Raw genomic sequence first — 15,082 nt, 5'->3', positions numbered from 1 at the left:
CAAGAGTGAATGGAACTGGGAGATGCTGCAAAAATACCACTGTAAAAAGAACATATAAAGCTTTCGGTCTTGACTATATATAAGATGAACGAGGCTTCAAAGAGAACTACAAATTCAGGTGTACTTTCAGAAGCTGTTTTGACATATTTCAAAGTACATGACTTTTTAATATTAAAAATAAATGTGGCTGGAGCATTTAATAACAACTCTAGTTTTGACTACTTTAGACCACCAGATAATCCAGTAATGAATGTATAACAGCAAAATGGCAAACCTCAAAATATAGGAATGTTTAATTCCATATGGATCAAGTCAAGGGTAGCATATTTTCCCTATAGCCAAAATATAGGTGGAGGAGGGCAGGCTAACTTCATAAATAATAGCACAAGGTAAGTAATTTTTTTCTTCATTTTTGAAAATAACTGAAATCATCTGTTTTGAAATATACACGGTGAAATGATCCCACCAATTCATTAAACAAAGCAGCCCCTTGAAAAATTGGCATTTTTTTTTATCAAAGGCCTATAATTTTCTTAATTTCACCAAGAAAAGATGATCAACAATATTTTCTAACTCAGAATATAAAGAAATCGTAAAAAAAAAAAAAAAAAGAAGAAGAAGAAGAAGGCTCAATTGATCTCTGGTCCCAGCACCCCAACAGATAAACACAGCCCTGTCGTCTCTCTCCTATCTTTATGCTCAGAAGCCAGAGGCTGGTCTTAGAACCTGCTGTTTCTCATGTCACTTTAAAAACATAGCATAATATAAGTGAAAACATTAGAATAAAATGCACATGATATCAGAGTTAGCCTTTTAACATAACATGATGAACAATTTGGTGTATTTATACAACAGAGACACTGAGAAAGCAATTCCAATACCCTCAACTAAATGAATCATATTTCTATAATACATTATTACCTTTCTCTATTTTTACTGAAGCTCACACTCATCTCTCTCACACGTGCCCCCAATGGATATTTTTGCATGTGTGTAAAAACAGACATATACATGCACACAAGTAATTTAATTCTATTTTAAAGTCACAGTGGGAATTCCTTAGTGAGGAGGGATAAAAAGGTTCCTGAATAAGACACTGAGAACATCTAGATTTATTTTCTCTATTTTACTTCCCAACTTACAAAATCAACTGTAAATTAAAGAATAAATCCATAGGAAATAAAGGAGGTCTTAAAAACTTCGTTTACAAATTCCAGCTACAGTAGTTGGGAATTTTACTTGATCTATGTATTTCTATTTACCCTGTAACTAAGCTTCTAGCCATCTTAAGTGTAAACCACAGATCACTGACTGAAGAAACATGATTCTCAACAGTTCTATGAGCGTAATTAATGGTCTAAAGGTGTTCTACATTTTGAGGCCCCAGGATATCCTTTTATTTTATATATCTGCAAGGTAGCAAAGGACAGCTATACACCTTGACACAGCGGAGATCCAGTGTAAAAAGGTGCTTCACTAGTTTGTTTTGTGAAAAAAAAAAAAAAAAAAGAAAAAAAAGCTCTTATATAATTTTTTAGCTATTAAACACATAGGCAACATAACTCATTACACTCAATACAGCTTTAGTATAAAACTTATAATTTATGAGGTGATGTTAATAGCATAAATTAATATACCTTTTCTCTTAAAATCTACAATAAGTATTCTGAAAGCTCATCGGGGAAGGAGATTTTTAAATAAAAGTTTTAAAGCTGTGCATGATGGGAAAAGATTCTGTATGCTGAAGCTGAGATGAGAGGCTGAAGGAGAAAGGAAAAGTCCTATGCAAGACACTGTGGGCTATGAAACCAAATGTTTTCTCTTTCTTGCACTCTCTTCAATGATGAGTCACCTTTAGTTTTTTGAAAACTATTTTCTTATTTTAAAATCTGCCCTAATTTCCACAAGGAATCCCTGAGACATACTCAACACTGTACAGTGAAAAAGAACTATCACTGTTGAGAGGAACTGATTCAACCCTTGCAAGCAGATGAAGACAACGCCTATCACTTCCACACTCATCTGCTGGAGCCTGTGGGACCTTAAGGAGGTGAAGTCATTTCAGGGCCAATCAGTCTATCCCCAACTAAAAGCAATGGTGTGGCATTTCGCTGCACTGGAGCCTTCTGCACTGCATGTTGAAAAATTTTCCAAGGGGAACTTTGGGTGCATACAGAGCTTACGTCAGTGGTCCCCAGCTTAAAAAAATAAACAAACAAAAACAAAACAAGTGAAAGATGAGGGTCCTATTACTCTTAGGCCAGGATCAGGATCAGTACAGACGGTGTGTGTATGCGTGTGTGTGTGTGTGTGTGTGTGTGTGTGTGTGTGTGTGTACACTGCAGGACTGGGGTGGGCTGAGCAAGCAGGCAGAAAGGGAAAGGAAGGAAGGCTGTGCTGTGCTGCCCTACAGAGCTCACTAAGGGTTAGACAGGTTTTCTCTTACAAAACTAAACTTCAGGTCACCAAAAACTCTGCCATTGAAAGGAGCCAAACATTCCCAGGATCCAGGGATGTAGGTAAAGAAAGTCATGCCAAAGTGGCTCTCCCGCTCTGACTCCACATTCCCTTTGATTAGCTCTGTGCCCCAGTGCAGAGAGGAAAGCTAACAAACAGTAAGAGCTGGAGTGAAAGGAGAATTTTTGCCATTTGGAAATAAGGCTCTAAATCTGACCACAATCTTAGCATTAATGATACTGGTTATTAGGAGAGATGTAGTCATTCATTTATATTTTATGTTTTCTTTCCCAACTCGCTGGTCAGGGGAAAATGAATATGTTCTTCACTGGTATTTTATTATGAATCTTTTGAATGACAGTGTTTAAAATGTCAATCTCCTGAACATGGATTCAGGATCCCTCCCGAATATACGGGGAAACCTGTAAAGTTCAAGATATTAGGAAGTCATTAAATTGTTTTACCTTTCTGTAGAATGCCAGTGAAGATTCAATTCTTTTCAATGTATTGAGAGAGTGAAAAAAATCTATGTTCTATCATATATATATTCCCACCCCCCACCCCAAGAAACATATATTTTTGTCAGGAAAAAATCCTTGGCACGACGTAGGCGTTGGTGATGAAAGAGATACAAATGAAGACTGTTTGGGAGGACTTACATTTTCTTTCTGAAATTCTCAAAAGGGAGTTCTGTTGACCATTTAGAAGACCATTAAACATTAAATTACTCTATATATGCCAGGTTAAAAATAGAATTTAATTGAATGTTAAAAGAAATTTAAAAAGAAAGAGGATGAAGAAAATGCAAACTAGACACCTAAAAGTTTTTGAATGAATTTCAAACCTATTAAATAGTTTAGTGTTATTAATAGCATCATCTTTTTACAATACTAATCCACAACCTTTTGAACTAGCCTGGAGTAAGGGTGATGCCTCACACAGACGTTGCTGATGAAGCTATCAACCATCACCACCCACAATGCACCGCACAGGAGGGACTGCAGGCAAGTGGGCGAACTGACCGCATGGGACCCCCTGCGCATGCTCAAGCTCTAGTGCCAATTTGTGAAAACTGAAAGGAACCGGTCAACAGAAATATAAATTCTTTCACATAAGCAGAGAATTGTACCGATAGGGTATCTGTGTGTATCACAGATAACCTTTCTTTCCAAATCAAAGAACTATCTTTGCTTCTCTGAGCTGTGATCACGGATTGAGAACGCTAAGAAAATACTTTAGTGTTAGTCACAGAAAAATGGGATTTCTAACTTGCAATTGAGAGATTGGGCTTATTTAAGAAATGATTCTTGAATAATTATGTGGCAAAGATAAAGCATTAGCTTTCTTTAGCCTGAAGCCACTCAAGATGTAACTACAATTTGAAGGGCGGAATTCCAACTTTACTTCCATACTTGCTATTTGCTTCTCATTAAATTACAGTTTTCTCGTGGAGGGACACGGGACTCACCACACTGCCCACCAGCATGACATTGCTCAGGAAGTCATTTGCAAAGAGTCATCTCTCACATGGCAGGTTACCAGAGAAAATAATCCTCCACAGTATAAGCTATGTGACGAGAATTAGAAAACTTTTTCATTGCATAGTCCGTCACTTGGTGGGTCAAGTGTAATTGCTATTAACTATTATGAATTGTTTACTAGATATATAACCTACCCAGCTGTGCAAATTGCTAAGTATTTTTAATAGAGAGAAAAATCAATGTCTTAAGCACTTTAATTAAAATAATATTAACAATTATGTAGAGAGAGTAAAGGAGAGAAAACACATCATTTCTTCGGACACTAGATCACAGCCAATGAGTATCCATTAGAATGGAATCCTGGTTTTCAGAAGACAGAATGTATCCATTAACTGCAGCAACTTTGTAAATAAAATCACATTAACACAATCTAACTGGCCTTTATAAATGGTCCCGAAGAACTGCAGAAACAGAGTGAACTGAAGCCACTCCTTCTCGAGTTTAACACCAGAATAAAAGCTAGCTTCCACCTAATTAGGACCTTAAATAAAATTTGTTTTTGATTCCAGTATTGCCTTATTATATATAGCATAAGTGCTACTTCAAAAGACACTAATTTTCATATTTCTGGAGTAAAAGACACTTCATTCCTTTCTTTACATATTAATAGCAAGCCTACTACTAATAGACTAGAATTGCTCCATTAGCTACCAGAAAAACATAACGGATATCTCTGGGTTCACAGATGTTCTTCTCTCTTCCAAAAGGGGACTCAAGAAACAGCAAGAGCAAAGCAAATCACAAGCTCGGGTATTTGTTTTGAAGTAGATGAAATGAGAGGAAAAATTTGTTTGTTTTTTACTAATTCCTCACGCCCACACTGGGTACTTTCTACGTGCCCTTTCTTCAGCTATCACCGTGGGCATCTAAACAAAAATGAATTTTCTCCAAGTTTTTGGTGTGAAGCTGTAACTGGCAACATTCCTGATCATTTCCTGCCTCCTTCTAGGAAGCAGAAAAGGACTTTTAAATGCACATAAAACAGAAAATTGCAAACAATAAAATGTGCAACTTACTGCAAACTCAGTTTTGATAACTGAAGAATTTTAAGCAGCTACCACGAGGGACAAATAGCCAGAAAAGTTCCAATGGACTCCCCATGACTTTTCCTTTGCTGTCAGAGAAGAGCCGATAAGAACGCAAGCTGCTCCCTGCAACCTCTCATTAGCACACAATGCAGACTAAGCCCAATCGCTGGGAAGGGACAGTTATTGTAATGGGGTGTGAAAAGAGTTCAGCAAACTAAATGACACTTTTGAGTAGAGGTAACTACTCATAATCATTTCATTACAGTACATGAACATAAAAAAGTTTACTCACATAGGTCCACAGGTGAGACATCGTCAAAGATCTGTTCTCACCATTCAGAATAGAAATTTATGGTGATACCGAATATAACTTTGCTTTGTGACATAATTTATAATTTAGAAATTTCTCAATCTGCAAAAAAGGCAAAGCTATTAAAAATAAATCTTCTAATCAATTATCATGATTTTAAAAAGAAACTAAATATATTACAAATGTATTTTTGGCCCATAAAAAGAAACTTCAATAAATATAAAATAGGGCATATAATGATTTCTTACAGTCATGTGACTTCCCCTCCGTAATCTCAGTCACATGGCACCTGCATAATGCCTGCTGATCACCATCATTCCTTTAAAAGGCAGAGAAAGAAAAGCTTTCAAAAGAAGGGACTGGTTACAAGTAGCATGGCATAAAGAGAATACATATTGGAAGTAGGAAAATACATCCCAATCTTTACCTATTGAAAAGAAATTATGATCAAATATTCCCTGACAAATGAAGCATTATATCACATCATCATTAATAGATATGCTCTCTCTACTCATCTTTTAAAATATATATATGTTAAATTAGACTAGACTCAGGTATAAATAGCCAATGGTACCTCAGGGGACAGTAAAACGTCTCAGCAAAAGCAGAGGACAGATGCCTTTAAAACCTAGTTCCACCCTTGGGGGGAGGGGCGAGGGCAGGGGAGAAGGCAGGTAAAAAGAAAACTCACATAGTCGTTTCATAGTCACCAATTTACTAACCTACCCAATATGATTTTTAAGTGTAAAATCCTGGTACTTGCAGACAACTTCCCAAAACTTAAACCTAAGCACTTAAATTATTTTAAAAGTACCAAAGAGTGGATAAAATTTATTTTTACGTCTCATTTCCATAATCTGCTTTGAAACTTTAAAATGTGTATCCTTCAGATATTACATATCACTTCACCACTGGTACACTGATTCTACAAGTGTCTTCAACATTTTACAAACCTTACCAAAGAATCACTACTGTAAACATGAAAAATTCAAAAGCAAAAGACGGACCAAGAAGTTTACAGATGCCATCTTCCCACATCTACCTGACCTACCCCGCTTTCCACATCGAAATATCTCCTTTAATTACATCTCGCGAATGCATCGGGGCAGAGGGACCTAGGAACAAATGCATGTCCAACACGGCGACATGACCAGCAGACAGTCTCTCAGCAACCCTGCAGCATCAGGCGAGCGCCTCACCACTTCCCACAGCACCGATGGGAATTCAGCTTTGGGTTTCGGGCTAACTTAGCAGAAAGGGTTGTGCCATTCACGTGACCAGACCACCACCCTCTCTATTGAGGGAACTTCGTTAACTCAGTGGGAGAGAATGACCAACATGAGTAGGGGTGTGAGGTGTGGGGAAGAAGTCAGAGTCTTATATGCTCATTAGGAACAAAAGAGAATAACAATAGGACAGCTGCTCCGGCCCTGCACAGAAACACACGTGTGGACACACACATACACACAGGCAGTCCAAAGACTACTCTTTTTCTTTTTAATTAAATGTGATCACGATTAGGAATGGAATCCTGGCCTCACTGGTTTTTAGCAGTTGCTGCTAAGTCAGAGTCTTGATCGGCCTCCACACACCATTTGCTATGTCTTACACACAGGGACTCGATGAATGGGACCATTCTATCTAGAACCACCTATGTAAGACCTGGTAATAAAATGGAAAGCATTGATCTGAATACTAGGAAATAGTAAAGGGCACTGGTAATCTGAGGTATCTTCCACTTCTAGGACTTGCTGCTGAGTCAATTCTATCCAGTCACTGTGCTGAGCCACTAAGGGAACCACGGGGGGAGTGAACCTGCCAGGAGGGAATGAGCACCAGTGCGAAGGAGCACGCGTGAACACTGCAGCACGGTCCACCGCAGGGGAACTTGTCTAACCGGAAAAGGGAGTTCCCCCCAGCCCCCATCTGTTATTTTTAAAATCTTCTTTAGGAAAAGGGGAAGGGGTGATAAAAGAGGAAACAAAGATAGAAAACACCAGGCTCCCCACCTGCCTGCAGACACACAGACACGCTCAGTTAGGGGAGGTAAAAGGAGAAGATGCATTATTGGTACTTGTAGCTGTGGCACCTGTTACTGTGAAGCCTGTAGGAGGCGCTATAGAGCTGTGGCTGGGCTGCAGGTCCTTGGGAATGCCACTGTGAGAACTCAGCTGGTGGCCGAAGGCTGCGCTGAACTGAGGGAGCTGCTGCTTGGGAGAGGTGGAGGCCATTAGCTCAGCGGAGGGCCCCATGCCACTGAAGCTGGTCTGCGGCAACCCCGGAAGCACGCTGGAGCTGCTGGGGGTCGCGGTGGCGAAGGCAGGCTGTGTGGTCTCTGAGTTCGAAGTGGTGGGTGGCGTGGACAGGGAAGTGGAAAGAAGATGTCCATCTGCGTCGAGAAGGTTGCTAAATGGAGAGTGATCCCCAAGGTTGACAGGGAGATTGCCCCAGTGAGTTCTGGGGTTCACGACTCCTCCAAGTGGCACCTCAAGTTGGGTTGGGAGCAAGTGCTGTGCCATGATGGGCATCTCTGCTGAAAAGGTAGCTGCCATATTATCACCAGAGAAAGATGTTGTGTGGGGAGAGGTGATATGGTCACTGTAGGGAGACGGCACGTGCTCACTGTCATAATGGCTTCCGTGGGGCGAGGAGTGTGAATGATCACTGCTGTATTGCTGTCGTGAGGTGATTAGGTCATCTGCCTTGCTCAGCAGCTGGGCAGGGTGTGGCCTCTGGGAGGCATGGCTGCCATCGTGAAGTCCATGAAACTGTCCTGGGAAGGCTCTCTCCCCAAGTGCACTCTGGCTGATCAGAGTGGCAGAAGTAAGGCCAACGCTGGCTGGGGCAGAGAACTGCCCCTGGATCTGCCCTGCCAGGGGTGTAGGTGGGTTAGACAAGGCAGCAGAGCGGAGCAGGTTCTCATCCAGCTCTAGACTAGGAAAATTATCATGGACAATGCGCCCATTCAACAGCTCCCCCAGGTCCGTGTTCACTTCTCGGCTCAAGGACTGAAGTCCTGGCGCTCCAGTACCTGCGGCGAACACCCCTATTCCTCTATCCGACAACTCCTGGCCGGGCACACCGTCTGACTGGGTGAGCACCCCAATGGTACTCAGGCACTCGAGAGAAGTTACAGCCTGCAAGGCCCGTTCAAGCTCCTCAGCCTCTTCGGTCGTTGGGAGGAGGTCTCCATTCTTTCCTAAGCAAACAAAAGTCATGGTGCATCAGCAGAGCTTTCACAGGTCCCACATTCCAAACACCATCCATCTGAATTATCCCTGACAGTGGCTATCCAAGAGAGGCCCTGCTGAGAAGAGAAATTTGCAAGGACTAGGCTAGAAGGAAAAATGAAATGTCAAGCTCCCCTGGGGCTGGTAGCGCGCCTTCAGTTTATTTATAAATAAACCCTCTTATCAGATTGTTAGGAAGGAGCTCTACTGTGGACTCTTCCTGCTGGAGGGGCAGCTGTGGAAGACCAGGACATAGAAATTCCCTGCGAGGTTTAGCACAGCACTGGGCACTCGACTCATTTCACAAGCTAACTTTTATAAGGCTTCTGCACTGCTTTCTACTACTTCCCTCTCATTCTTCATTCTTTTTCCATTTGTAAGTAATGTTTGTAATATGGAAGCTGATGGGCCTACCCTGATTTTATTATCAATATTTATAAAAAAAATCTATGGTTAGAAGCTTGATTAATTCACCACAAAAATATCCAGCTTTTAATAGTGAAAGAAACAGTCGAAGAGTGTAAAAGATTCCCCATGAAAACACCAGATAATTGGTGGGATTAAGCCAGTGGTTCTCAGCCTTCTGGCCCTTTAAATACAGTTCCTCATGTTGTGACCCAACCATAAAATTATTTTTGTTGCTACTTCATAACTGTAATGTTGCTACTGTTATGAATCGTAATGTAAATATCTGATATGCAGGATGGTCTTAGGCGACCCCTGTGAAAGGGTCGTTTGACCGTCAGGTTGAGAACCACTGGATTAAGCAAACTGCTTTGGAAAAGTATATTTCAACTAAAGTACAGGGTAGAGTATTAAAACCAGAACAAGTTCTAAATGCCTTCAATAAACTCAAGTTTGAAATGTCTTTGCTCAAAAGGAAACTCAAGCCTGGTCAGTGTGGCTCAGTGGTTGAGTGTCAACCTATGAACCAGGTCACAGTTCAATTCCTGGTCAGGGCACATGCCTGGGTTGCAGGGTCAATCCAATCAATTCCAAGTGGCATCCGATCAATGATTCTCTCTCATCATTGATGTTTCTATCTCTCTCTCCCCCTCCCTTCCACTCTCTGAAATTGATAAAAACATATTTAAAATAAATTAACTCAAGTATAATTACTCATTTTAAAGGAGTGAAGTTTTAACATGGCTATTGAACTATCCACCTACTAAGTCTATATGGGGTTGAACAAATTGCACAATCCTTACTTTCTGAAAAGGAGAAACTAGCTTATGCAGCTTCATATTCTCTATCTACAGTGGAAGACATTCTATGTGAGAATGAATATTTCAAACACATCTCAAAAAACTATTTCCCTTTTTACGAACTCATTTTAAAACTCACTTTAAAAAATATATTTTTTATTGATTTTAGAGAAGAAGGGAAAGGGGGAGAGAGATAGAAACATCAATGATGAGAGAGAATCATTGATCGGCTGCCTCCTGCACGCCCCCTACTGGGGATGTAGCCTGCAACCCAGGCATGTGCCCTTGACCGGAATCGAACCTGGGACCCTTCAGTGCACAGGCTGACTGACGCTCTATCCCCTGAGCCAAACCAGTTAGGGCTAAAACTCACTTTTCTTGACTAACAATATTGACAATACCTTCAAAAAAATCAAAATCCTGTAAGTCATCAGGCAGCCGTGGCAGGACGTCCGAGAAGTCCTCCTGGTTCAATTCCAAGTCGTGTGGAATGTCAGTGATCTCATTGGCAATGTCATCCGGCAACTCATCAGCACTCAGCTCTGGCGTGGACGGGCTCCTGGGGAAGAGGACATGGTTGCCCCACCACTCCCCTTGACCTTCACACCATGCCCCCCAGACAGGGTCCTCAAGCAAGAAATCGGGAAAACCTAACTCAAAATGCCTCCTTCCTACTTTAAATGAAGGAAATTTGAAAGCAAACAGACCTCACCACATATAGTCACATATTTCTACAACCTTTACTCATGTATTGAGACAACCATTTCAAAATAATATTTTATACTTCAAATTAGAATAAATTACAGTTTGGTATATCAAGTGTCTCAATACTTTTTATAGGATTTCAAATCTGGTCAACATAATAATATTTAAAAATGAAATAAACAGATAAAACTAAAATGCTTAGCTGAAACAGAAGCCTCATTCATCTGGTCAAATGCATACCCCTGCCAAAACTAATAATGCATCAAATTTCTGATGGACATATATGGAATTTCTGTAGAATAGAAAAGTCTGAGAGTAGACAATTAAATCCTCAATTTCAACATCTGCTCTCTTTGTTTTAAACAAAAGCTTTATTTCAGATATATCCCAATCAGATATTTGGTAAAAATTGTGCTGAAAACTAAAAAGTTTAGGCTGATGCACCAAATGGTGTATTGTAGCCTAGCTCCAGCACTAGAGAAGTGAATGAACCGAGGTGTCCTGAGAACAATCGGAACCCGTGAACTCGGGCGTCACTGACCGGATCTGAGAGGCCTCCACTGGCAGTGAGACGCTGGTGGGCATGCTGAGGTTCCCTTGGGGTACTGCAGGGGGAATGGGCTTTTGGGGTCGACGAGGTCCACGCCTTCGCTTCTTCTTGTGTTTTTTGGTAAGGGCAGGAGGCTTGGTTTTTTTCCTGGGTTTCCTCTGCTGCTGGTGCTGAACTTTCCGGGAGCTATCTCCTCTCAAGAAATTATCCTTTGAAATAAATAAAGGGGTATTTTTAAACTGAGATTATTTGGGGAAAATCTAACAGCTACCTAAAAAAAAATACCTATATCTTTTAATATTTTACATAATGCCTAAATACACTAAATACCTAAAATTATATATAATAAACAAATGAATTAAAAACCCCATTTTTTATATAATGCAAATCAATTCAACATATACATATCACTCTCCCACATTTAAAGACATTGTGATGGGTGCTGTAGCATAAAATATTTTAAAATTTAATTAGTAGTTTCAAAGGATTTACTCTGCCATGGCAAAAACATGAATACATATATAAATACAGTAGAGAAAATTGGGCAATAGTGACATCAACACCTCTGGGAAAACGAAAGAAAAATCAATTACTTTTAGTTTTGTGGGATTAAAAGACAAGTAAAATTTTTAAGTCCTTGGGGTTGAGGGGAAGACCTTTCTAGGCTAAAGAAAATAGCAGAAACCAGTCAAAAAGAACAGTAAATAATTGTGTTTGACTGGTACTTGGGGCATAATGGAGGATGAAGTACAGAAGTAAGCTATAAAGAAGTTTGATACCAGATCATGTATGACTTTGAATACCCTACTAAAGATTTTAAACTTATTTTATAGGCAAAGGGGAATGATTTTTGATGAGAGGAGTAGCACACATGTGCAAAGTTGGTCACAGCTTTTTGTATCGTCACTGTTTGAATTAACGTAAATGCATTGCTGGTTTTACATGTAGAGGAAAAACTATTGTGTATGCAGAAAAACAAAGAGCAGCAGGGTATAAAATTATTATTAGTGAAGCAAAAACATTCAGTATTGAAGAACTGACCACAATTCCTTTTTTTTTTGCAAAGCAAAATCCCAATGAGAAGGGAAAATAACAAAGGAGAGGAAGCTGGATTATAGTTGATGTAAGTAGAAAATACTACCTTTCACAGGTCAAATAATTCAGCTGAAAGCAAGAATGATATAGAATCTATGTCTAACAAGCCTATAAATGGTAAGAAATGCACTGTGTAGAACTTTTTCTTCCTTGGTGGTACATACAAAAAGTGGTTTTTACAACCAATGTCACCTTCGATTTGATGAGTTCAGCAATAACACAGCTAAATAAATAAACAAAGAATAGACAATAGTATCGAAAGAATAGTAACTGCGTTGGCCAGTGTGGCTCAGTTGGTTGAGCAGCGCCCCAAGCACCAAAAGATCACTGGCTCTGTTCTCAATCAGGGACCCCTGAAACTGTAGCGTGCCTACAGTAGGCAAGAACTGTTCCCTCAGCATTGTAGTACATATGCTTTAACAATACCTTGCACATAGCAGAAGAACTCATTAAGTGTCTGATGGGTGAAAACAATAAAAGTGCATGTATTTGAAATGATTGCGTAATCAGATAGGTCACTAATTCAGACTCATCTTTCCTCTAAACTATTCTCAATTAATTAAGACTTATAACATTAACATTAACAAAAATAATGATTGTTCAATACAAACACAGCAAGGTTTGGCTTTTGGCCAAAATTTTAACAAATAGCCAAAACATTCAGAGAACTGTATCTAAAACAACAAAAACCTAGAGAAATAGGGCAAAAAGGAGCATGGGAAATCTGCTAGGTCTAAGAAAATATAACTTAAGGAGAAGAGAAGTATAGAATAGGGATAGATAGTAAATAAAATACCCATACTTAAGAAACTGCTAAAACATTGTTGCTGTTTATAAAGGAGGGTATGAAATTAATTCAATGAGTCAAGACCAGTAATGTTTTTTTAGTAAAATAGAACAGCCTAGCAAGTATCAGGTACTAAAAGTATTGTTTCATAAAACTTATTTCAGTGATTCATATACATAGTTTGTACTAAGTCACAAAATACTTCCTTTTATGGAAAGCTATCAAAAGTTTGAAAGCCTCTGCTGCAGAAAATAAAATCTGGACTTACCATTTTTTTGGCATGTTCTTCACACAGAGGTGTCTGGTGTGTGATGTCAAAAACAGGCACAGAGCACTGCTGTCCATCTGCAAACTTGGCCGTGCAGCTTGAGAAGAGCTGCTGAGAGCGGTTCAAGAGGATGTCTGGGGTTTTTAAGTTAGGAATCAAACACACTGCAACTCTACTTAACGTTTCAATTTTTATGTGAAATTTTCTTCTTTCCTCACTTGTGCTTAGTAAGTATAAATTTTATTATTTATAAACGCTAAAGAACCAACCCAACTCCTGAGATGGGAAAACAATGATAGTTTTATCATTATTTATCAGGAGATACACCTGAAGGAGTCTATTTTGCAACGGGCACCTAAATACTCGTCTCCTTTATGGTCATTCTGATTTCTGTTATTGGGGAAGCAAGGTCATTTCCTTCTTAGCACGCTACCTCCCAGAAGTTCCATTATAATGGTTAAAAATAACAATACTTTCTTATAAGGAAAACTTCCTCATATATGATACTCACCACGAAGAATAAAAACATCTGAAACTAATACAAAATATTTAATATATACTGTTATTGAAAAAATAAAGAATACAACATAATTAGTTAGCTATAGATATAATTCTAAAAAAAAATCTCATCTACCCAAATTTGGATTTTTCACCTCATATTTCCAACACTAAACTCAAACTTACAACTTAAGAAAAATTCCTTTTAAATCAAAACTGTACTACTAAAATTGGAACATCAGCTCTACAGCACCAACGTGTGTTTTTTTAATTTTTAAAAAAATATATTTTATTGAGTTTTTTACAGAGAGGAAGGAAGAGGGATAGAGAGTTAGAAACATCGATGAGAGAGAAACATCGATCAGTTGCCTCCTGCACACACAACACAGGGGATGTGCCTGCAACCAAGGTACATGCCCTTGACTGGAATCAAACCTGGGACCTTTCAGTCTGCAGGCCGATGCTCTATCCACTGAACCAAACCAGTCAGGGCCAACATTTTTAAGCATCCATACTTTTAGCCTCTAACTACATTTCCCCGAAATTTAGTTTATATCTAATAAGAAAGTATCTTATTTCCCTTAGCTTTTATAGTTAAGACTCTTCATAAGCCTTTACTGCACAGAAACTGCTGCTAAAAAAGTTGTGAAAATACAACACCAAGAATAGAAAGGAGGGCAAAAGTCAGGTAGTACATTAAGTAACTGTTACCATATAAATTTTTTAAGTGCTACTCTTTTTAAATGTTTAATAAAAGTGAGAGCAATAAGATTTCATAACCAGCCTGAAGCCTACTATAAGTTTTCTTCAAGTATTTTCTGTCTGAAGGTATTTTCTTTCATAGTGATGTTTATATTTTATTCATTTCAAATCAGCGCTGTACTCAATACAAGTAGCAAATTAAAACCACAGCAAAAGGCACACTGTAAAACTGCATGTTTCTTAGAAGATTAAAAACAGTTTCTTAATAAATAATATGATTTGATTTTTCCATCAATCAACGCTACAGCTACTTGTTACAAATTATCTAGAACCATTGGAAGGATTGAAATTCTGTTAACAAAATTTAATCAAGTGACAGCCACTGGAAGAATCCGCCAGTTGCTGTCAATTTTGCTTATTGCAATGTGATTCTAGAATGAACAACTGCAATGATATAAGCACAAAAAATTACCCAGAGGACATCATGGAAATTAGAAGTTATATAAAAATTATTTTAAATATTAAATAGAGATGATTACAAAAGTCATTCACTTGGCTTAAGAAACACTCAGCCCTAGCCAGTTTGACTCAGTGGATAGAGCATCGGCCTGCGGACTGAAGGGTCCCAGGTTCCGTTCTGGTCAAGGGCACATGCCCGGGTTGCAGGCTCGATCCCCAGTAGGGGATGGGGAGGCGGGGCTGATCA

At 39.1% G+C, this 15,082-nt stretch overlaps 1 protein-coding gene across 3 annotated transcripts in view; it reads right to left on the bottom strand.

Moving 5' to 3' along the window:
- Nucleotides 1-272: 272 nt before the first annotated feature.
- Nucleotides 273-15,082, bottom strand: part of INO80D (INO80 complex subunit D) — a 38,682-nt gene continuing 23,872 nt past the window's right edge. For all 3 annotated transcript variants that reach the window (XM_005874231.2, XM_014546095.1, XM_014546094.1), the window contains 4 exons: nt 13,177-13,310; nt 11,018-11,235; nt 10,173-10,330; nt 273-8,535 (listed from right to left, as the gene is read on the bottom strand). In XM_005874231.2, the coding sequence (XP_005874293.1) occupies nt 7,370-8,535; nt 10,173-10,330; nt 11,018-11,235; nt 13,177-13,310 (1,676 nt within the window). In that variant the 3' untranslated portion in view covers nt 273-7,369. The remainder of the gene's footprint in view (nt 8,536-10,172; nt 10,331-11,017; nt 11,236-13,176; nt 13,311-15,082) is intronic.

Source organism: Myotis brandtii, unplaced genomic scaffold (genome assembly GCF_000412655.1).
Source record: "Myotis brandtii unplaced genomic scaffold, ASM41265v1 scaffold43, whole genome shotgun sequence".
Lineage (NCBI taxonomy): Eukaryota > Metazoa > Chordata > Mammalia > Chiroptera > Vespertilionidae > Myotis > Myotis brandtii.
This window is presented reverse-complemented; position numbering and strand designations above follow the sequence as displayed.